The sequence below is a fragment of the Homarus americanus genome, unplaced genomic scaffold, assembly GCF_018991925.1.
Source record: "Homarus americanus isolate GMGI-L3 unplaced genomic scaffold, GMGI_Hamer_2.0 scaffold39155, whole genome shotgun sequence".
Lineage (NCBI taxonomy): Eukaryota > Metazoa > Arthropoda > Malacostraca > Decapoda > Nephropidae > Homarus > Homarus americanus.
The window spans coordinates 207,745-230,442 of record NW_024737042.1 but is presented as its reverse complement, the minus strand read 5'-3'; the positions used below and the strand labels follow the sequence as shown (position 1 = coordinate 230,442).

The 22,698-nt window shown below is 34.9% G+C and overlaps 2 protein-coding genes across 5 annotated transcripts in view; one reads left to right on the top strand and one right to left on the bottom strand.

Moving 5' to 3' along the window:
* Positions 1-5,582, bottom strand: LOC121872549 (isopentenyl-diphosphate Delta-isomerase 1-like). Of its 4 annotated transcripts, none has more exons than XM_042375334.1 (4): positions 5,135-5,258; positions 3,520-3,611; positions 2,071-2,286; positions 1-1,267 (listed from the first exon to the last, which is right to left on the bottom strand). In XM_042375334.1, exons 1-4 carry the CDS (start codon positions 5,241-5,243, stop codon positions 800-802), a joined length of 885 nt encoding a protein of 294 aa, XP_042231268.1. In that variant the 5' UTR covers positions 5,244-5,258; the 3' UTR covers positions 1-799. The 4 variants fall into 4 exon arrangements, with proteins under 4 accessions (XP_042231268.1, XP_042231269.1, XP_042231270.1 ...); XM_042375335.1 differs by having other exon boundaries at positions 2-1,267; positions 5,080-5,176; XM_042375336.1 differs by lacking the exon at positions 5,135-5,258 and adding an exon at positions 5,462-5,582 and having other exon boundaries at positions 3-1,267.
* A 365-nt stretch (positions 5,583-5,947) lies between these two features.
* LOC121872548 (coatomer subunit gamma-2-like) overlaps positions 5,948-22,698 on the top strand; it is a 36,685-nt gene continuing 19,934 nt past the window's right edge. The window contains 6 exon segments of the mRNA XM_042375332.1: positions 5,948-6,086; positions 12,714-12,934; positions 12,936-12,950; positions 13,109-13,232; positions 13,696-13,858; positions 17,327-17,456. Of these exon segments, the coding sequence (XP_042231266.1) occupies positions 6,044-6,086; positions 12,714-12,934; positions 12,936-12,950; positions 13,109-13,232; positions 13,696-13,858; positions 17,327-17,456 (696 nt within the window). The 5' untranslated portion in view covers positions 5,948-6,043.

Genomic DNA, 22,698 nt, shown 5'->3' with positions numbered 1-22,698 from the left:
CCCTGATGTGGGTCATTGACCTGTGCCATGGTGTGCTAATCCTGTATATAAAAAAAGAGAAAGTAAGAAAGTAAATAATAAATAAAGGAATAAATAAACCTCAGTTGTGATTTTGTTGATTTGCAGCTAATATTGTATGGCTGTAGCATTGTGGAGAATGTGGTCCCCATAGACATTCAAATTTAGTGCTATTGCATCATAACATCCACTGATTGGCTAATGGGACAAAAATATTTGTAACGTGCATTCTGATTGGTTGAATGATGTCAGCTGACACAGCAGAATTACTTAAAGTCTTAGCCACGCAACAACAATCGTAAATTTGTTTTCAGCATGCAAACTTAAGTTTTCACTTAGCCCCCACTTATGATTTTGAGTTATGTGAGCTGTTGAGGCAGAATTGAGTCAGATGCTAGTGCATCCCTTTCCTGGACTCCAAGATAACCAGGATTCTACTGTACTGCATTCATTAATAATTTTGTATATTTAAAAATTAGTTGTTCACACTGGAAAAAACAGGACAAATTTATTGCTTCATGGCACAATTTAAGAATATACCCGGTATTTCTTTAATTTACAAGATATCTACAGGTCTGTGGGGTAATAAGAAAAAACTTTTTTTTTATTTAAAATTATTATTACTACTGTATTTTAAATTAATTACCTTAAAGTTGGTAACAGAAATAGTTCCGCAAAAATATATTGATCTTAGTTGTGTAATTAGAAGTATTTTTATGCTGGATTTGAGATTACAGGGATCAATATGTTTTTGCAGACACAGTTCTAGAAGTCAAGTATATTATTTAAGCATCCTATGTATTTGGTTATGATCTGTAAACTTGTGAAGATTGTCTAAGTTCTTCCACCATAATGGGAGAAACTTTTCTGCAATGAGACTGAACCAAGGTGTGATGGGAATATTGCTATCCCTCAACCCCTTTAAAAAAATATTGAAGTCCTCTCTCTTCACGTATCTGACATCTTGCACCTCATTCTCATTTGGGTTAACTGACACATCTCTCTGTAGAAATAAAATGTAATCCATTTCATGTTCTCCCCACATTCCATCTGATGGACTAGCATAATGAATCCTGGTCAAGTAAGTAAAATCCCCTGGCATTGCTTGTTCACGAGGTATACCCAACTCAAATTCTAAGCGTCTCTGAGCAGCGTGTCTGATACCCCACACGTTGTCTTCAATAGTTTCCTGTGGAGTGTGTAGTGGGTGGGAGCAGCAGGTATTTGTATAATGACCTGGAAATGTTATCTGGAAAAAGAGTGAAAGTGGTTTTAATTAATTATTGTCAATTCTAGCTTTCATCTGCCAACATGTTGCAAAGACATATTAATTATGAATTCAGGCATACAGGTACCCCGATAACCGACACACATAGGGACCGGGAAAAATTGTCGGTTTGTGAAGCAACAGTTATTGGAGCAATAAATCCCATAAGAACAGAACAAAATCAGGGGGTTAGGGACCAGCCACCCTCCAAAAATCCCAATCTACCCTTGATATATCTCTGTACAGTGCACTGTCAAGCAAGAAAATAAAGCAGACATACAAAGCAAGCATAATAAGCCTTAAGCACTGTAAAGCATAATTGAGACTTATTTACCTATGTTGAGGATGGTAGAGACAGTGTAGGGTAGCAAGTTCAAGTGTCTACCACTTTTATTATGACTTATTACATCAAGCTGCCCAGCACAAGAGGAACTATGATTGGAGTGTTTAGGCATGATTGAGTAGCACACTACTGTAAGTCAGACACACAAAGATGGCGGGAATGAGTCAGAGGCAGTGTGCAGAGCCCTCTGGAGACAAGAATTTACACCATGTCAGCTCTGCCAATCATCAGATCTCTGGGTATCAACGAACTTGTGGGGCATTTCCCCTATATGTAATCGGCAATTATGCAAATCGGCGGTCAAAGGGATGTCGGTTATCGGGGTTCACCTGTACAATTAAGAAAACCATGATGAAAGATAAAGAAGGAATACAAAAATTTAGAAGCCAATATTTCATCACACAATTGCATCTAGAACCTTTGATAATAGCATCAGTCACACCTTGGCATCAGAGCGGCGATGCACCAGAAGTTCACCGGTTTTATTGAAGAGAAAAACACTAAAGGCTCTATGAAGAAGGCTTGATCCATTCTGCATCAAATGACAGTCACGTTTAGAAGCTGTGCCAATGTTGGTGTCATTCTCATCAACCAGAATACAAGGCTCATCAAGAAGAGCATATTGCTGTGGGTCAATATCTTCTGCAAAATTACTTTGCTGAAAAGTAAAAGAAAAACTTTACTAAAGCCAAATTTTAAACTGAATAAAGCATTATTAAGTATTACTAAAAATTTAATTCAACCTACCACATATCAAAATATACATTAACTATGTAATTGTGACAGTGACTATTTGGAACTCAAAGCTGTCTGTCTTATCTAGAATTCTAACTTATGCATAACCTGCCCTTGGGTGCTTTCACCCATCACTTTGCTTCAAAATCTCTTCCAAAAATAAAATTGAAGTTAACAGTAGCAGATGATTCTTGTAGTAGAAGACTATGGGGGCTGCTTACACATACAATATAAGGGGGTCCTCGTTATCCGTGGTTCATTGGGACTGGAAAAATGCCACTCATAATGAATCCGCTTATAGCAGGGAATTAATCCCCTAAGAAATAATGGAAATAGGTCAAATTGGGACCAAGACATTGTACATGACACTCAAAAAAATGTATACAGTACAGTATACTGTATCATTAAACAATTATTTACCTTGGAAACATTTGTGCACACTCACTCCAGTGGTTCATTGAGACTAAATACCTATTATAATGTTATAAAAATAATAATTTTAATATAAGAAAATATTTTGATTTTTATCTTAAGTTTTTAGAGTCTTTTAGTTGAATCTGCTTAAATGCATTGACTTTTTACGTGAAATGTCACAAAAACTTGACCACTAACTGTGAAACCGAGGATAGTGAATACTCTTATAACGAGGACCCGTACCAATATTGACACTTATACTACATTTAACTACACTTATATCTAGTAGCACTTCAATCTAGCTGGTGTCATAAAAAAATACTCTGCTTCACTCCAAACTTCTCACAGATAATGTTCATAGAGCTTCAATTCTGCCTCAAATCTTCTCTCTCTTCAATTGGTAAAGTTTTGAGCACCATTCCTTTCCTCCCAGTGATCCTCAGTGGTGTTGTATTACCTTTACCTGCTTTAGAGGCTAAAACAACAAACTAGGGAAGCCCTAGGAAAAACAGTGTGCATAGTGCAGCAGTGGCCACAACAACAAACTCAGAAATGGACTCCTCTTCCAACTACCGCCCCACACAACCCCTCCTAAAACAGATCTCGTCCAACTAAGGTTGTTTTTTTGACTTACAGAAGTCCAATTTAAAAGGATCTTGCTGTATGATATTGTTGCATATTCGGGAAGAATTATCTTGCTGAGAAAATACAATTACGGTACTGCAATTCAATTTTGACTAACTTTGATTAATCCACTTGATGATGTGTGCAAGAAACGGGTCCTCGTTTGTAGGAGGGACCACTCAAATATCCGATACAGTGCCATAGTTAAACCTGAAACAGAAAAACAATATCATTACTTGTATTGTGCAAGGATAAATATAATGGGAGATCTAATGATGTGTCTATACAGTATTTACACTGTACAGTACAGGTATCTCTCTAGAAAATCCCTTTTTATTTAATTTCTTCACCCAGCAATTTCTCTCATTCTTCATACTCTAACCCACTACTGGTGATTTATGACCGTAGACAAAGAAAACAATATAAATAAATAAAAACTCGGGTATTTAATTATTGCCGACTGACCCGCCGCCAATTTTTCATAATATACAATTTTTAAAATGCTGCAATTTCACTGTTTTATAGTGGACACTGTCATAGTCATGGCCAATGTGTGAAAAAGTGGTTACAGTGTTACTAAATTAAACCTAATTTAACCTTAGTTTATCAGAAAAACAAGCAGCTTTAGCGTTGTTATAAGATATCACCAACCTAACCAAACAAACCCACCTAACCCTACCTAACTTCCTAGCCAGGGGCTCTGCCCCCTGGACCCCCAGCATATTAAATAGAAAGAACTTACTATGATATGGTGTAATTCTATGATTTATGTGGACGTGAGAGCAGCCACTCATACCAATGGTCTCATAAGCATACACTAAGCATCAGAGTTAATCCGGGCCCCAGCGGCTGAATGTTTTGAAATACGCCATTATGATTGGCCGTTTACATCCTGGGATGAGATGTCACTGCCAAGAAGACAAACTGGTGCCTGCGTAAGTGCCTAATTAGTAAACGTTTACTTGAAAAGGCAAAAAAATAACGTTTTCTTTATTTAACCTAACCTAACCTAACCTGACCTAGCTCTCGACCCCCGAGTGGTTATATAATGTTGGGTCATGTATTATAAAGCATGGTAATGATTCAGATCCTGTGACTACCACTCCCCTTCCCATGGCTTGCCGGTATTATAGTATAAATTATAAAAAAGAGAACACAGTCACTAGCAATTAACAACAAAAATTATGGTGGAAAAGCAGTGTGTTTTGTAGAATTGTTGGCAGCATTAATCTTCACGTTAACTGTAAACCTGAAAACAAATATTAACCCATTTATAATACTGGACTCCAAAAATATAAATTTCCAACGGAATTTTTATTTTTTCTCTTTACCTCTATATAAGACTCAATATATATGTCGGAGTTGGCAATTTCTAAATATTAACCAAATTAAACAACTTCTGGTGGTAGTGATGTTCTCAGAAATTACCCCCCTACCTTTACCATTCACTGTGCTGTACATCTTATTTAATAACTGGAAGGTAAGGTAATAGTAGATAACACTCTAATTCACTTCCAAACAGGAATTAAAAAAAAAAAAAACACTGTAAAGGAAATGACCACATTCCCAGGGTCACATCAGTTAATCAATTACTGTATCTTTAAAACATAAAATATAACACTGTATGTATAAATTCATTGCCTCCTTTTTAGGTACACTACGGTTGCCTTTAACACACCAAAAGACAGACTGTAGTGGCGAATTTTGGAAGACAACTGTACACCTCCACTTGCTGAGGCAGAGTACCACACTGACCACTGCCTCTTGAGACTCCTGACCACAACACACAATACCTGCACCTGAGGCTTGATCACCTTTTCTCGAATGTTCGCAAGAATTCATTTAATTTAAAAATATTTCATAAAAATCTTTAATCTTTGTAATATATTCTAGTCATTGTCTTATATGGGACAGAAGCAACGATGGTCATTTTATTTTCCATCTTGTATTGATAGGCGGCATGAGATTGGTAAATACTTCATTGCGAATATGCCGGTACAGTATTTATTGAGTGGTAGACAACCTGAGCTGTCATTATGTTCCCAGAAGTTATCACTCACCGTATTGATGCCTAACAGACACACCTCCAATTGTTCTGTTCTATATCTGTCTTTACGGCTAATACTGTATAGGCAGCGCCCTCTCCTACAAATGTATTTTATTCTGTCTACTTTTTTAATTATATAGAGTAATGTAATAATAATATAATTTCATCCCTTATCAGCTTACTAAACATTCCGTGTAAGCCTATATCATCAGCTTATTTCCCGTAAATAGTTAATATTTGGTATTAATTTTTTTCCTTAGGTGCTGAAGCTATAACTTTATTACATTATAAAGTCAACATCACAGTTTTGGGGTGAAGGTAAAGAAAATAATCCCAACTTTATGTTTGTGGCCATACCTGACACTTTCTTTAAGCTTACATTCAACTTATTACACCTACGTAAAATTTCTCAAATAATGAAAGCAATAATAAAAATTACTTTACCATCAATTTAGTAGAAGAGTGTTAATTTTATACCTCTGGATTGATATATATTTTTTTTATATAGAACAAGAGTCACCATACCAGTCCCAGGTCGACGTGGCCATAACAAACTCCTGTCAGCTGAGGTGAAGGGAAACAAGAGGCTTTAATCATGATAGGTTCCTTCAAGCAGATGAAAAAAGATGAAGAGGATGGTAGGTATAACAGTGAAGTACAAGTGAAGAAAATATAATATAATTTAAACACTTTAATTGATGAAGTAAGCTGTGTTTGGGTGGGGAGTCCAGTAGTGAGGAGTTTGTCACAGCTGATCTGAAGTTTTCTGACCGCCGGTGTCTTATAAGAAGTATTTTCATTTATATTTAATGCGAGAAATTAAGGTTAAGGTTCGTTTTAATGCCATGGCTAATATATAGGATTAACCCGCCAGGGCTGCCTCAAATTTCACCATAGGAAGTCTTTGTTTAATATACCGAGGAAGTTAGGTAACGTTAGGTAGGTTTCTTAGTAAATTTGTTCTTTAGGACACGAGTCCCTAGGGATTGACCAATATGGTTTTCCAGTGTTCTTTGGTGTATTTTAAACGAATCGGACATTCATTTTTGGCGGAAATTGCTAGTATTTACCCCCCCCCTCCCCCAACAATAATGGGGGATAACCTGGGAAATCGGGTTTTAGGTGGGTAGAAAACGAAAACGAGTCATCTGGCCTAACTAACCTAACCCCTGGACCCCCGGGAGGCCTAACCTGACTCCTAGCCAGGGGCTCTGGCCCCTGTAGGCCTAGCTTAAACTAGCCTAAATGTTTCAGGAGTTAAAAACTCTGGGGCACGCCATGTCCGAAAGTACAATACCTTAGTTAGAAGTGGAAGGACCAAGGATATATAAGAATTGGACAGAATGATCGTCTGTTGTAAAACTCGGCAATAAACTTAAAATAATCGTAGGAGCACAAACAACATCCAACCTCCACCACGGCCATTGTGAAACCGGTCAAATGTGATTGGTCGAAAAAATTAACGGGATATTGATACCTCATTGGTCACGACCGGATGACGTCAGTCAACATTGCGTATGCGTGATGCGTAGATAACATCTCCTCACAGAAATGAAGACTGAAAACTACTTAAAATTAATTAAATTAAATTGTGTCACTATTATCCATTTCCGCCATGTATATATGAGGTTCTAAATGCCCAGAATAGCGAGATCTAAATGTTTCAGTGGATTATAACTTTGGGGCTATGTCCGAAAGTAAAATAATACTTGTTTGTTTGATTTGGTTGGTTAGGTCTGTTCTTCATAGCCACATATGTTATGTAGCGTTTATTTTAAAAATAACAAGTTTTTAACATATTTCCACAAGCTACAACAGTACCACTATAAAATAACAATGAAAATCCGGCATTTTTATAATTGTTTTCAATCAATTTTGCACGCCGTTTAGTCCTATACCCTCCGCCAGTTTCTCTAAAAAGAGTTACGGTAAAGGTGTAGAAAAGAGTGACCACCAGAGGAAATTGGCCGAATTGGTTTAAATTTTTTCTACACACTAATATGATATTAAAAAAAAATGGAAACGACAATGCATAGAACCTAATTGAACCTGACCTAACATACCCATAGTTTGAGTATGTTAGGTCAGGTTCTTAGGTTTTATGCATTATCGTGTTAGTTTATGTGTTAAACAATTTACCTTAATATTGAGGTTGATATACATCAGCAATGGCGAGGAGGATTACGTGGAAGTGTTCACCATCATTTAGGAAACGCCCTTGAAAAGGTATTCAGCGAGGTAAACAAAAAAAAAATGGCGCCGGAAGAGAATTGTGAAGCGGGATAGAGTAAATAACAAATAAATGAAATGTACTTAAAATTATAATAGTGTTTGTCGTTTCTTTTAATATACTTAAAAATCATCAAAAATATAGTTAAAGTACTATAGCAAAAATCAAGAAAATCACAAACAACTTCTGGTGATCACCCTTTTCTACACCTTTACCAGAGTTTAATATTTTGCTATTTGGACTTTAAATATAGGTTATGTTACCTTCAACATTCTTGGTTCCTCATTATTTTGGAGGTAATGTCAAAAGTTGAATTCTATTAAAAAATACAAAAATATCACGAGCGTCTTGACATCGTCTCAATATCTTCCTCCATTCTCTCCAACCCCGCTTAAAAGTGATCAATAGGTTAGATTAGGTTTCGTTTCAGTTATGAAAAATATAGTGTTCTTGTGTATTTTGGCTTTTTTTTTTAACAGGGAAATATGTTTTTCTGGTGTAATTTTGTGTGCTTTGTTTAAATCTGACCTTCATTTTCTTAAGAAATTCCCCATTCTTTGTAAAATGTCTAACATTTTCTTACAAATGTAAATTTTCTAAAGAAAATGAAGATCAGATTTATACAATATACACCTGAAAAATATATTTCCCTGTAAAAAACAAAATGGGGCATTAAAACAAATCTTTATTAAAATTAATACTTAAGACAGAAGATTGCAGACCTACAGTATACTGAATATGGTTTTAGGCAAGAAAAATATAAATCAGCATGCTCATCACGACAATTTATAAATTATTGACACATGACTAATAAAATTGACTTTATGCTTCTAAATTGTGTCAGAATCTGTTTAATAATAATATTAATAGGTAAATTAAAGATTCAGGGTAAAAGTGGAGGAAAGGGTTGGCACCAGCTGGACATTAAGGAATTTCACCTAATTTTCAGATGTCTGGATGATAATGAGTAATAAAATTTAAATGACAACATTGTAGTATTTTTGGTGTGTAAAGATTTAAGACAAACACGGAAACTACTAACAAAAAGGTATTACTGTATTAGACATTTTCATCCAGTGATTTTTAGGATTTTAAGTTTTGGAATCAGTAGTTAACACAATTCTACTGATTCCAAAATTTAATATCTAAAAATCACTGCATGACCGAAACGATAATTTTACCAACAAAAATAGCGGATGTGTTCAATTTTTCTCGAGATGTTCGGATGATAATGAAAAAATTGAAACAGCAATGCGATAGGTTCTATTAGGTTCTATGCATTCTTGTTCCCATTTTTGTGTTCATTATCATGCAAATAATTTCTACTGAAATTTTGGTTCAATTCCATAACTTATTTCTGGTGGTAACCGTCTCCTTCACATTCGGTATAGGACATAGACGATTACTGTAGATGCGAATACTGTACTAAAAAAATAGGTTATTCATTTTTAATTGATAGTGATGTACGGTAATAAAGGAGGAGATGGCTAACACCTGAAAGAGTTCTTCTATTGCATTTATTTTTTCCACTAATGTCGTTTGGATGATAGTAAGTCATAAATATGATACGACAACGCTTTCCTCACTTGTAATGGGTAGGGCAAGAAAGAAGAGGGAAATTACAGAGTAAAACATAAAAACTTATATGGCTGTAATTTTATCTATCTACAGTACATGATTTGTAAATGGAGAAATAAATTTATTACAGTACTGTACTGTAAATATTATGCCAATATTTCTCTCATGATGCTGTGTGTTCGTGTCCCCTCTTAAACTATAAATTTATGATTCCGGTTTTTGTAAACATATACAGTACAGCTAATGGTGGAGCTTCACATAGGGGGTTATATTAGCACAAATATTGGCTTGGTATCTTTTTGTTTTCAGTTTTATTAACATTTTCCTGGTACATTACTGTATTCTTGTTTATGACCTGCATAATTTTTTTTATTTTCTGCATATGGTTTTTTAACCTATTCTATGCATAAAGGATGAGACATATACTGTACAGAACAGTAGTGGGATTCGAATCCCATATTATGGGTTTGGATACATTTACAGGTGTACAATTTCTTTTGAGTATCATTAGATTTTAAGTGACCTGTATGTTTCTCTAATTATTGTTCTTTCTCAAAGAGAAGCTTGCCATCTTGTTTTTCAACTGTATTATGTAAATCTAATAAATCATATCAATAGATCCCTCTTCTGGAAGATGCAGAAATGTTTGTAAATGCAGCTGCTTCACAAGGGTTGAGCTGTCATACCCAAAGTATGGTAAGGCAGTTCAGTCCTTCGAGTTAGCAGGTTATGTTAATCAATATACAGTAGCAGTTCTCTTCTTCCTTGGTCAAAAAAGGGATTTTAGGATTTTCTCCTTTTTGTGAAGTTGACATATACTGTACAGGTACTGTACTTCAATTTTTTCAGAGGCTCTCTCTTGTCACTTTTGTACTTGATCACCGAGGGATCTACCACAAGCAGGCAAAAGGTTGTATATACTGTACTGTATAATCGCAAATTATTAATGAAAACATTGGTACGGAATAATGTATGCTTTGTTATGGCATCTTTCCTATATCAAACTGTACTGCTATATAAGCAAATACAGTAGCAAGAAGCTTGCCCATTAATCTCATATGCTGTTCTGTAAAAAAATTCATTTCAAGAGCTAAAAGAAATATGCAGCCCAGTGGAGCATATAGTGCCAAAGTACTGTACTGTATAGTTAATTTATTTATATTTTTTCATTACGTGTATTATGCTTTGAATGTATTGAGTGCTGGATAGAAGTTTTTCAGTTGTGCTGTTGATAGAATACTATACTGTATAATGTACTATAAGGTTGACCACCGAATTTCTGGCAATCGCTGGTTTGGAACCTCTGATGGTTGGGACAGTTTTATGGTGGTGGAATTTGAAATTTACCGAGCAATACCTGACTGAAGTTTACCGAGCACTGCTTTGTTGTGGTGGCATTAGTATTATATATACTAAATAATATTTCAAGTTTTTATGCTTAAATATTTATGCAAAAAGTAGGTAGTCAAACTATATACACATTGTATTTTTGAGGGGTTAAAATTCATGCATTTCTACGGGTCATTTATGGTGAACAGTAGCTACCCAGGGACTTGCTTGCAGGAGGCTAACCATACCGAGCTGTGAGGTGTTATTGTTATTTTTGAACTCGTAATTTTGGGTAGATATACGAAAACTTTTTTTTTTTTTTCTCTCTCTCTCTCAATTACATGCACACACAATCCTACATACTGTAGATATATGTGCAGGTGTTGTGTAAAAAAAGTGAAACTATAACTATCATAAACTCATAAACATAAAGGGAATAAACATTTCTTCATTAGAGCTGTAACCTGTTATGGTTACTGTATTTTTCAACTCATAATTCCAGGTAGATGTACAGTAGGTATGTAATTTATATATATATATATATATATATATATATATATATATATATATATATATATATATATATATATATATATATATATATATATATATATATATATATATATATATATATATATATATATATATATATATATATATATTTTTTTTTTACTCTATTACATTCACACAATCCTTCATACAGAATGTGAAAAAAATTCATAAGATCAAAAACATAAAGGGAATAAACATTTCAGTGCACTGAAGTTATATAGAATAGAGGAGGAAGAAGGGGAGAGGGAGCAGCAGGGGTAACTCAGCTGTTAGCTCTCTCTCATTTCCCATGTGTAGTGAAACAATTGCCTAATGGTAATGCAGTACTTTAATTTTATTTTATTTATTAGTATTATATTTGTTTATACCTCACATTTACTGGTACAGTAAATATTATTTTATGTACTATGTACTGTACAAGGAATAGCTCCTCTGGGCAATGTGACACAGTTCAGCCACCCAGCTCATTCACTTTGGGGAAGGGAGGGAGGGAGTGATGCAGTTACACTTACAGCTCACTTCCTCCACACACTAACATTCAATTCTTACACATACACATCCATGCTCTTCGTTTTTTTTATTTTTTTTAGTTTTATATATTATTTATTTCTGAGCCACATTAAAGTATTGTAATGATTTTTTCTCAAACGAGCACGGATAAGTGATAAAAGTGCTGTGTGGGTTGGCTCACGCAGGAGTGAGATCCTCGCAGAAGGGCGGATCAGATGGTCGACCGCTTATAAGCGGGGTCGGGTAATCTGGATATGCGTCCTGTACTTTGAGACCCTACTGTATATAGACCTCTGATGGTCCAGGAAAACCACTGGTCTGGCATGGTTCTGGTCCTATGAAAGTTGGAAAATTGGTGGTAAAGATGTTTATAAATACTTATAAAAATTTTTTATTCATTTATTTGACCACCTCTTACTGTAGTGTAGCACATTTATGCTAGATTTTTGCATAGTTTTTCTTTTTTCATTATTATCTAATTCTTATTAACATGAACTAGATGACCCAGTACTTTACTCCTGAGTTGAAACACCTGTTTGAAGGCTTTTTTGTAAAGTATTTTTATTTAGAATAATTTTCAAATTAGATTGAAAAAAAAATTCATCTGTAGGAAGAAACCATTGAATAATACTTTATGGGACTTTGAGACTAACAGGTTACACAATTTATTGGGTGAACATTTACTTCCAGTTTTTACCTAATGCAGTACAGTGCTGCTGTTGTATTAATTTTATTTCATGGCTTGCTAAACATGGGTAGTTCATTTTTTCCAGAATTTCTTTAAATTTAAAATAACTTGTATATACATTACTGTACATATATAACTGTCATTATTATATAACAGGAATTTTAATTTCAGTTGAGTAAATGATATAAGCGATTGCTATGATTTTTTTCACATTTTCCAAAAAGTTTATGGGATCATGTGGGTGAACAAGAACCCTTGCATTATCCTAATAATTGTGAAAATATTAGTTTTACAGAGGTCATCTTAAGTAAAGCAACAGATGAAAAAGTTTAATGTGTTTTGTTCACCAATACTTACCTACACATATGGTGTATTTTAGGGGTGGGAACCCATACCACAGCATGGACAAAACTTCAGTGCTACAAGAAGCTCGGGTTTTCAATGAGACTCCAGTTAATGTGAAGCGTAGCACTCATGTCCTCACTAAGATCCTTTATCTCCTTAACCAAGGAGAATCCCTTGCTACCAAAGAAGCAACTGATGCCTTTTTTGCCATGACCAAATTGTTCCAGAGCAATGACTTGGTTCTCCGACTTTGTATACCTTGGGATTAAGGTAGTAGTGAATGTTTAGTGTATCATTGTAATTTGTTATATTTTCAAATATTTTCATTGTCTTGTTGAATATTCAGTATGTATTGAAATAACTTTGTCTTACATAAATGTGGACCTTATCTTCTGCTTTCACTTATTTTCGTGGTCCTTTGATTTCAGGAATTGTGCGCTGTAGCTGAAGACACAATCATTGTAACATCCTCCCTGACCAAAGATATGACTGGGAGAGAGGATCAGTACCGGGCTCCAGCGATCAGGGCGTTGTGTAGGATTACAGATGTATGTATGATGCTTTTATTGTTTCCATTGATAATTTTTTGTCATATTTTTCTTGATTCACTCAACAACAAATCCTACTCCCAACCAAGACTCTCAAATGGTTCTTGAAAGAAATAAAACCTGTTCACTTGCAGATATTGGCAGATACCTTTGATTTTGTATCAGTTCACCTCTTCCTTTATCTGATACCTTTCTGCTGATTTGTATAGCAGTTAAAGATTGTGGCACGAAAGCTTTTTGAGTTGAACAATAAGACCTGAGTTTCAAAAACAGTTTTAATAAAGATTTTCTGGATTCTTTATGTAGATAAGGCCTATGATGGGATAGAATTTTAATTTTTTTTGTAACCTTTTTAGAGTGAACAGAGATTTGAAAAGTTTATGGTCTTATTACCGTAAGACCAATCTATTTTAGTTTTTTTCTTTATTCAGTGATTGTCATATTATGACCTTTCAAATGTTCTGCAGGCCACCATGATGCCATTGAACGGTACATGAAGCAAGCTATTGTTGATCGTGCACCCGGTGTTAGCAGCGCTGCTCTGGTATCTTGCCGGCACATCATGAAGGATTCACCAGATGTTGTCAAGCGCTGGGTCTCAGAGGTGCAGGAAGCATTGAGTTCTGACTGGTGAGTGCTAAATGCCTTTTGTCCAAAATTTTGAACATTTGGGAAAAAAGCTAAGGCTATGTACGGCACCTTGCAGTGAAACTCAAATACCATAGCAAGTAATTTTTAAGAAAGATCGGTTGGCTACAATTGAAAGAGTTGTCTGTTGGTGTTGATGACAACCATCTTGCATCATTGTGTGAAAAGACTTGCAGGTGCAATGAAAAAGCTTAATCCCTGTTAGTCGAAACACTTGGTGCAGAGCTCTTTTGGGGATGAGAGATTTCTGAGTAACTAGATGATTCTCTCAAACCCAGAAAAAATCCCACATCCCCGGAATTTTTTGGGGTACAGTATTATACTGGGGAAAGTTTCCGAAAGTCTAAACTACACATCTCGCCAGATAGACATTATCGTATATCCCCAGAATGTTTCTGGGTGCTGGGGAGGTTTCCAAGAGTCTAAGAGAGTCTAAACTATGCATCTGATCATCTTATCTTGCCCAGACAAACACCCTCCCATTATATTTAGACCGTGGGCACGAGCCAAATTAAAATACTGTACATAAACTAATGGGAAAAATAACAACATAGACTGGCCACTCTACATCAACCCTCTGATTTTTCCATTTATAACCTCCAGATGATACAAATTCTGCATTTATTGACCTGATTGTGCTTTCCGGAAACTAGTTTTTAGGCCTTCCTCAAGTAACTTAATCACACGCTGCTTATCCTGCATCGAGTACTTGGCAAACTTAACTCCCTTATGATAGTCCCGCTTCTCCTTTTCCTTATTTGGCTGCTTAGGTGGGTCTGTCCCACCCCCACCAACACCAGAATATGAACTAAGCAATCCAAGAGCTCTGCCACCTACCGCCTGGCACGTGGGGATGAATTGGAGCATGATGCAATCTCTCGGAACTACTTGAAAATTAATTCACAGGCCCAGAACGGAGAGTTTTGGAGGGATTTTCTCAGAATTTTCCCCCAAAATGTGCCTGATTTTCATCCTCGGAAACTTGGTGGTACTTCAGTGAGTCAGCTGACGAGTCGTTAACGACATGCACACATTCTTGTGCATGTTTTAATTATTGCAATTATTGTAGTACTGCATGCTCTTAAAATTCACGGGGGTTTGGGTCTCAAAATGACTGCGAATTGCCAAAACCACAAATATCATTTGCTGACCGGGGGGGGGTTACTTTTTACTCAAATGCAAAGAATTGTATATTCCCTTTATGTGTTTGCCCTTACGACAATTATTTCTATAACCTGTACTGTATATGTGTGTAGCCACACAAACAAACACACACACACCTACAAAACACATTAAAATAAATAATAGTGCGAAAATCCTCTCACAAATAGTCGGAAACAAGATAACAAAATGTATCGAACTGTAGAAAAAATGGGAGAGTCTACCCTTTAAGTCAACTCCATGCTTTGTTATTAAAGTTGGGTTGGTTGGGTTGCTATATGACAATTTTTTCCTCATAAAAATTACTGTCTCTAGAACGAATAGTATCTGAGCGCCAGCTGGGTTGATACATAGATCAAACTTACAAAAGTTTCATTCTTTGCCTTCTAGCCAACCCAACATGAAGGATGTCGGTAATTGTGGTGTAATACTGTACTTTTTTTCACATTATGTATGTAGGATGGTGTGTGCATGTAACTGAGTTAAATGAAGAAAGTTTCGTATATCGACCCGAAAATTCGAGTTGAAAAACAACTTTTGCACCTCACAGCCATAGTTTTCTTAAAATGATATACAGTATACTGTACAGTACCAGGAAATGTGAGGAATAAATAAAAATAATACCAGTAAATAAATTAAAAAAAAAAATACTATTACCAAACCGGTAAATAAAAGCCAAATGAAAGTTTAATACAGTCGCCATTTGCATACATACACTCCCTGCTCCATTATAGTAACGAAGATCAGCAGGGACACCGATTCCCTGGCAACGCTTCCCACCAGCTACACTCTGCTCTTTCCTCCTGTTACATGTTTGCCCTTAGGACAATTATTTCTTTTACCTTTTTTTCACAATAGTGGGTATGTATTTAGGATGGTGTGTGCATGTACCCGAAAATATGAGTTGAAAAAAACCATAACACCTCTGAGTTTGGCCCAGTATCCTGGCTGTTACAATGATGAGCTAACCTAGCTACAATGCCATGATTAATCACTTTTAAACACTATTCTATCAGTAAGCACTAATAATAACAGTAAATCCAGTGAAATATGGCAGGAGGAGGAGAATTACAACTGCAGACGACGCGCTAACTAGCAGTCACTCACTCCCCTTACCTGCTCCCGTTGCCAGGTGTACTTATGGGAGAAATACATGACCTTCTTTTCTCTCTTCACTTGTTTGGGCACCTTCCCACAGCTGGATGAAGGTGGTTTGGGAGCCATCACAAGCTCAAGGAGCACAGTTGTTAAAAGAGCAGAGTAGCACATGTGTGAAACGGTCAAGTGTTTATCATGGACTGAGGCGGAGGGAGCGAGCGTGGTCCAGCCTCCCGGAACAAGTGAGACACCTTGTGGGACGCCACAAAACTTGCACGCTCCCTGTCCCTGCCGCGAAAATGCCGACAACTTTATGACTACAGTACCAGCAGACTTTCTTGCGTACATCCAGGGTGTCATCTGCGAATAATCGAGGACCGCGAATTAAAAGTCTGTGAATTGTCAGAGCATGCTGTATATATTTTGTACTAGTTATATAGAGACGCTGAGGGTAAATTAAAAAAAACTGTTGAATACAAAATATGTTGATCTAAAACCTCTCAAAATCGTTGGGTCTACTTACGAAGTCTCCTTTCCTTTGCATGAGGCAAAATTATTACTTGCCTGAAGGGCTAATGATGACTTTTTAATCTGACTTCTCCTTAGGATATTCCACTTGCTTTGGGTGACTATGATTGAGCAGCCCTGATGATAGGCATAATGAGTGAATGGAAAATGAAGGAATGGGGGGATAAGAATGTATAAAGCAGGGACATATTGTAGGGGGGCAGAAAGGAAGGAAAGAGTGAAAGATGCATGTGTAGGGAGATGAACATCCAAGAAGCAGCATTGTGTGTAAATGACCAGAGAACATAGTCTTGTAAGATTATTTTTTTGGGGGTTGAGATGCTACTGATGGCTGGCACTAGGTTGTGTAAAGTGATGGATCAACTGTATGGATATTTTAGGGATTTGTTATAGAATTGGAATACCAGAACAAATTTAATCTATTACAGTAATAAAAATGAATGCATGACAGTGAATGAAGTGTGAATCTGTGAACTGTATATTTGTGTGTCATTCTGACAGTATTTTACTATACAGAGTAATGTGAAAAGGCTTGAAAGACTGGAAGAAGGATTTCCCCTTGTTCTTATTAAATTTGTCACCTTTTTAAGAATGACTCGGGTTGTTTGTACATATGTAACATTTAGAGAAACATGATTTAAGATTAATGATTTTTTTTTACAGTGTGATGGTTCAATTTCATGCTTTGGGAGTGCTGCACCAGATTCGTAAATCAGACAAACTTGCTGTTACCAAGATGGTGAGCAAGTTGACTTCATCGAGCCTTCGTTCTCCATATGCCATCTGTTTATTGGTGAGTTGATTGTTAGTTTTTGTCAGTAGGTATTAATATATTTGGCTGTCTTGTGCATTGTATCAAATTTTGCTGGAAGGGCCCAGTTTTTAATTCTCAGTGGCTTTCTTCATGAAAACCTAAATAATGTGGGAATTGTGGTGAAATTACATAGTGTCATTTTAACGGAAGTCTACCAGAGGGGGAACTTTTGCCGAGTCACTCCACCTTTAACCGCCATACCTATTTACTTCCCTACACATACAGTGGGGTCTCATTGTATATTGCACTGGTACGCTTCCGTGGTTCCCTATATACCAGGGCTGTGGAGTCGAAGACAAAACCTTCGACTCCGACTCCTCAAATTTTTATGCTTCCGACTCCTTCGCCTATTTGTAACAACTATTTCTACCATCCTAATTGTAATTTGTATGTTGTAACCTGCATAGGTAAAAAGTAAAACACCGTGGCTATACTGCTTTATTAATGATCTGGACGATATTTAAGAACTACAAAAAGATGATAGGCTTGACTTTCAAAGTTTCAATCAAAAGAAAAATAAATTTATTAAGAATTCAAGATATTAACTAGAAAACACCATTTACATGTATATCTAAAAGTTCGATCTCAGCATATGAATTTTGTTTAAGCTCATAATCTGATGTGGATCTAAATGATGATTCTACAATTCCTTTTAAAGTAAAGTTATATATTTATGTACATTAAAGAAATGAATACCTTATTAAGGAAAATGGATAAACCTTACATGATTAAGTTATTAAATTAAATTTGCCTTAATCTCACCAAAAACAGGTTGTAGCTAATTGTTTTGTAGCTGAGAGCCTCTGTGCAGTTTTCAACGAAACAAAATTTGATATAATTCAAAATTTCAAATGGTAAAGAAGAGACTATCGTCCAAAATTATAGTGCTATACTGTGCCTGCTACAATAAATTCATAATAATGCTTATAAAATGGAAATAAATTCTTTTAATAATTTAAGAAAATTAGTGGGATCAGTGGAATCACTGCAATGAATATGCCTGAGTTCATATATTTGTTCTTAGGAACAGAATAGCTTCAGTCGGAGTCGGAGTCGGAGTCTGGACAATTTTACCGACTCCGACTCCACAAGCCGAAATTTTCTCCGACTCCTCGACTCCGACTCCACAGCCCTGATAGGTACTCCTGAATGTGCTACTTAAGGATCTGTTAACCAAAATTTGATATCTTGATTATAACTTGTTCAAATGGCTTTTAGAAAATGTTTAAATGATTTTTAAAATATTGTAATTACTTTTGCAATGCTAATTACTCGCCACTTATGGGTTTTCGAGGTCATTTCTTGGTGCTTGTGTATTATTCTGGATGTACTTAAATAGTTAGGCACATTAAATTTTAGTTCAGAGAGAAAACGTATTTTTGGCCAAAAATCCTTTAAGGCTATAGACTTACAATTTTCGTCATTTCGGCCAAAAAATGGATTTTGTTCAAAATTTCAGTATAGGTACTCCTGAATGTGCTGCTTAAGGATCTGTTAACCAAAATTTGATATCTTGATTATAACTTGTTCAAATGGCTTTTAGAAAATGTTCAAATGATTTTTAGAATATTTTAATTACTTTTGCAATGCTAATTACTCGCCACTTATGGGTTTTCGAGGTCATTTCTTGGTGCTTGTGTATTATTCTGGATGTACTTAAATAGTTAGGCACATTAAATTTTAGTTCAGAGAGAAAACGTATTTTGGCCAAAAATCCTTTAAGGCTTTAGACTTACAATTTTTCTCATTTGCGGCCAAAAATGGATTTTGTTCAAAATTTCAGTATAGGTACTCCTGAATGTGCTGCTTAAGGATCTGTTAACCAAAATTTGATATCTTGATTATAACTTGTTCAAATGGCTTTTAGAAAATGTTCAAATGATTTTTAGAATATTTTAATTACTTTTGCAATGCTAATTACTCGCCACTTATGGGTTTTCGAGGTCATTTCTTGGTGCTTGTGTATTATTCTGGATGTACTTAAATAGTTAGGCACATTAAATTTTAGTTCAGAGAGAAAAAGTATTTTTGGCCAAAAATCCTTTAAGGCATTAGACTTACAATTTTTGTCATTTCGGCCAAAAAATGGATTTTGTTCAAAATTTCAGTATAGGTACTCCTGAATGTGCTGCTTAAGGATCTGTTAACCAAAATTTGATATCTTGATTATAACTTGTTCAAATGGCTTTTAGAAAATGTTCAAATGATTTTTAGAATATTTTAATTACTTTTGCAATGCTAATTACTCGCCACTTATGGGTTTTCGAGGTCATTTCTTGGTGCTTGTGTATTATTCTGGATGTACTTAAATAGTTAGGCACATTAAATTTTAGTTCAGAGAGAAAAAGTTTTTGGCCAAAAATCCTTTAAGGCTTTAGACTTACAATTTTTGTCATTTTGGCCAAAAATGGATTTTGTTCAAAATTTCAGTATAGGTACTCCTGAATGTGCTGCTTAAGGATCTGTTAACCAAAATTTGATATCTTGATTATAACTTGTTCAAATGGCTTTTAGAAAATGTTCAAATGATTTTTAGAATATTTTAATTACTTTTGCAATGCTAATTACTCGCCACTTATGGGTTTTCGAGGTCATTTCTTGGTGCTTGTGTATTATTCTGGATGTACTTAAATAGTTAGGCACATTAAATTTTAGTTTAGAGAGAAAAAGTATTTTTGGCCAAAAATCCTTTAAGGCATTAGACTTACAATTTTTGTCATTTTCGGCCAAAAAATGGATTTTGTTCAAAATTTCAGTATAGGTACTCCTGAATGTGCTGCTTAAGGATCTGTTAACCAAAATTTGATATCTTGATTATAACTTGTTCAAATGGCTTTTAGAAAATGTTCAAATGATTTTTAGAATATTTTAATTACTTTTGCAATGCTAATTACTCGCCACTTATGGGTTTTCGAGGTAATTTCTTGGTGCTTGTGTATTATTCTGGATGTACTTAAATAGTTAGGCACATTAAATTTTAGTTCAGAGAGAAAACGTATTTTTGGCCAAAAATCCTTTAAGGCTTTAGACTTACAATTTTCGTCATTTTCGGCCAAAAATGGATTTTGTTCAAAATTTCAGTATAGGTACTCCTGAATGTGCTGCTTAAGGATCTGTTAACCAAAATTTGATATCTTGATTATAACTTGTTCAAATGGCTTTTAGAAAATGTTCAAATGATTTTTAGAATATTTTAATTACTTTTGCAATGCTAATTACTCGCCACTTATGGGTTTTCGAGGTCATTTCTTGGTGCTTGTGTATTATTCTGGATGTACTTAAATAGTTAGGCACATTAAATTTTAGTTCAGAGAGAAAACGTATTTTTGGCCAAAAATCCTTTAAGGCTTTAGACTTACAATTTTTGTCATTTTCGGCCAAAAAATGGATTTTGTTCAAAATTTCAGTATAGGTACTCCTGAATGTGCTGCTTAAGGATCTGTTAACCAAAATTTGATATCTTGATTATAACTTGTTCAAATGGCTTTTAGAAAATGTTCAAATGATTTTTAGAATATTTTAATTACTTTTGCAATGCTAATTACTCGCCACTTATGGGTTTTCGAGGTCATTTCTTGGTGCTTGTGTATTATTCTGGATGTACTTAAATAGTTAGGCACATTAAATTTTAGTTCAGAGAGAAAACGTATTTTTGGCCAAAAATCCTTTAAGGCTTTAGACTTACAATTTTTGTCATTTTCGGCCAAAAAATGGATTTTGTTCAAAATTTCAGTATAGGTACTCCTGAATGTGCTGCTTAAGGATCTGTTAACCAAAATTTGATATCTTGATTATAACTTGTTCAAATGGCTTTTAGAAAATGTTCAAATGATTTTTAGAATATTTTAATTACTTTTGCAATGCTAATTACTCGCCACTTATGGGTTTTCGAGGTCATTTCTTGGTGCTTGTGTATTATTCTGGATGTACTTAAATAGTTAGGCACATTAAATTTTAGTTCAGAGAGAAAGTATTTTTGGCCAAAAATCCTTTAAGGCTTTAGACTTACAATTTTTGTCATTTCGGCCAAAAAATGGATTTTGTTCAAAATTTCAGTATAGGTACTCCTGAATGTGCTGCTTAAGGATCTGTTAACCAAAATTTGATATCTTGATTATAACTTGTTCAAATGGCTTTTAGAAAATGTTCAAATGATTTTTAGAATATTTTAATTACTTTTGCAATGCTAATTACTCGCCACTTATGGGTTTTCGAGGTCATTTCTTGGTGCTTGTGTATTATTCTGGATGTACTTAAATAGTTAGGCACATTAAATTTTAGTTCAGAGAGAAAACGTATTTTTGGCCAAAAATCCTTTAAGGCTTTAGACTTACAATTTTTGTCATTTTCGGCCAAAAAATGGATTTTCTTCAAAATTTCAGTATAGGTACCAGGGCTGTGGAGTCGAAGACAAAACCTTCGACTCCGACTCCTCAAATTTTTATGCTTCCGACTCCTTGGCCTATTTGTAACAACTATTTCTATCATCCTAATTGTAATTTGTATGTTGTAACCTGCACAGGTAAAAAGTAAAACACCGTGGCTATACTGCTTTATTAATGATCTGGACGATATTTAAGAACTACAAAAAGATGATAGGCTTGACTTTCAAAGTTTCAATCAAAAGAAAAATAAATTTATTAAGAATTCAAGATATTAACTAGAAAACACCATTTACATGTATATCTAAAAGTTCGATCTCAGCATATGAATTTTGTTTAAGCTCATAATCTGATGTGGATCTAAATGATGATCCTACAATTCCTTTTAAAGTAAAGTTATATATTTATGTACATTAAAGAAATGAATACCTTATTAAGGAAAATGGATAAACCTTACATGATTAAGTTATTAAATTAAATTTGCCTTAATCTCACCAAAAACAGGTTGTAGCTAATTGTTTTGTAGCTGAGAGCCTCTGTGCAGTTTTCAACGAAACAAAATTTGATATAATTCAAAATTTCAAATGGTAAAGAAGAGACTATCGTCCAAAATTATAGTGCTATACTGTGCCTGCTACAATAAATTCATAATAATGCTTATAAAATGGAAATAAATTCTTTTAATAATTTAAGAAAATTAGTGGGATCAGTAGAATCACTGCAATGAATATGCCTGAGTTCATATATTTGTTCTTAGGAACAGAATAGCTTCAGTCGGAGTCTGGACAATTTTACCGACTCCGACTCCACAAGCCGAAATTTCCTCCGACTCCTCGACT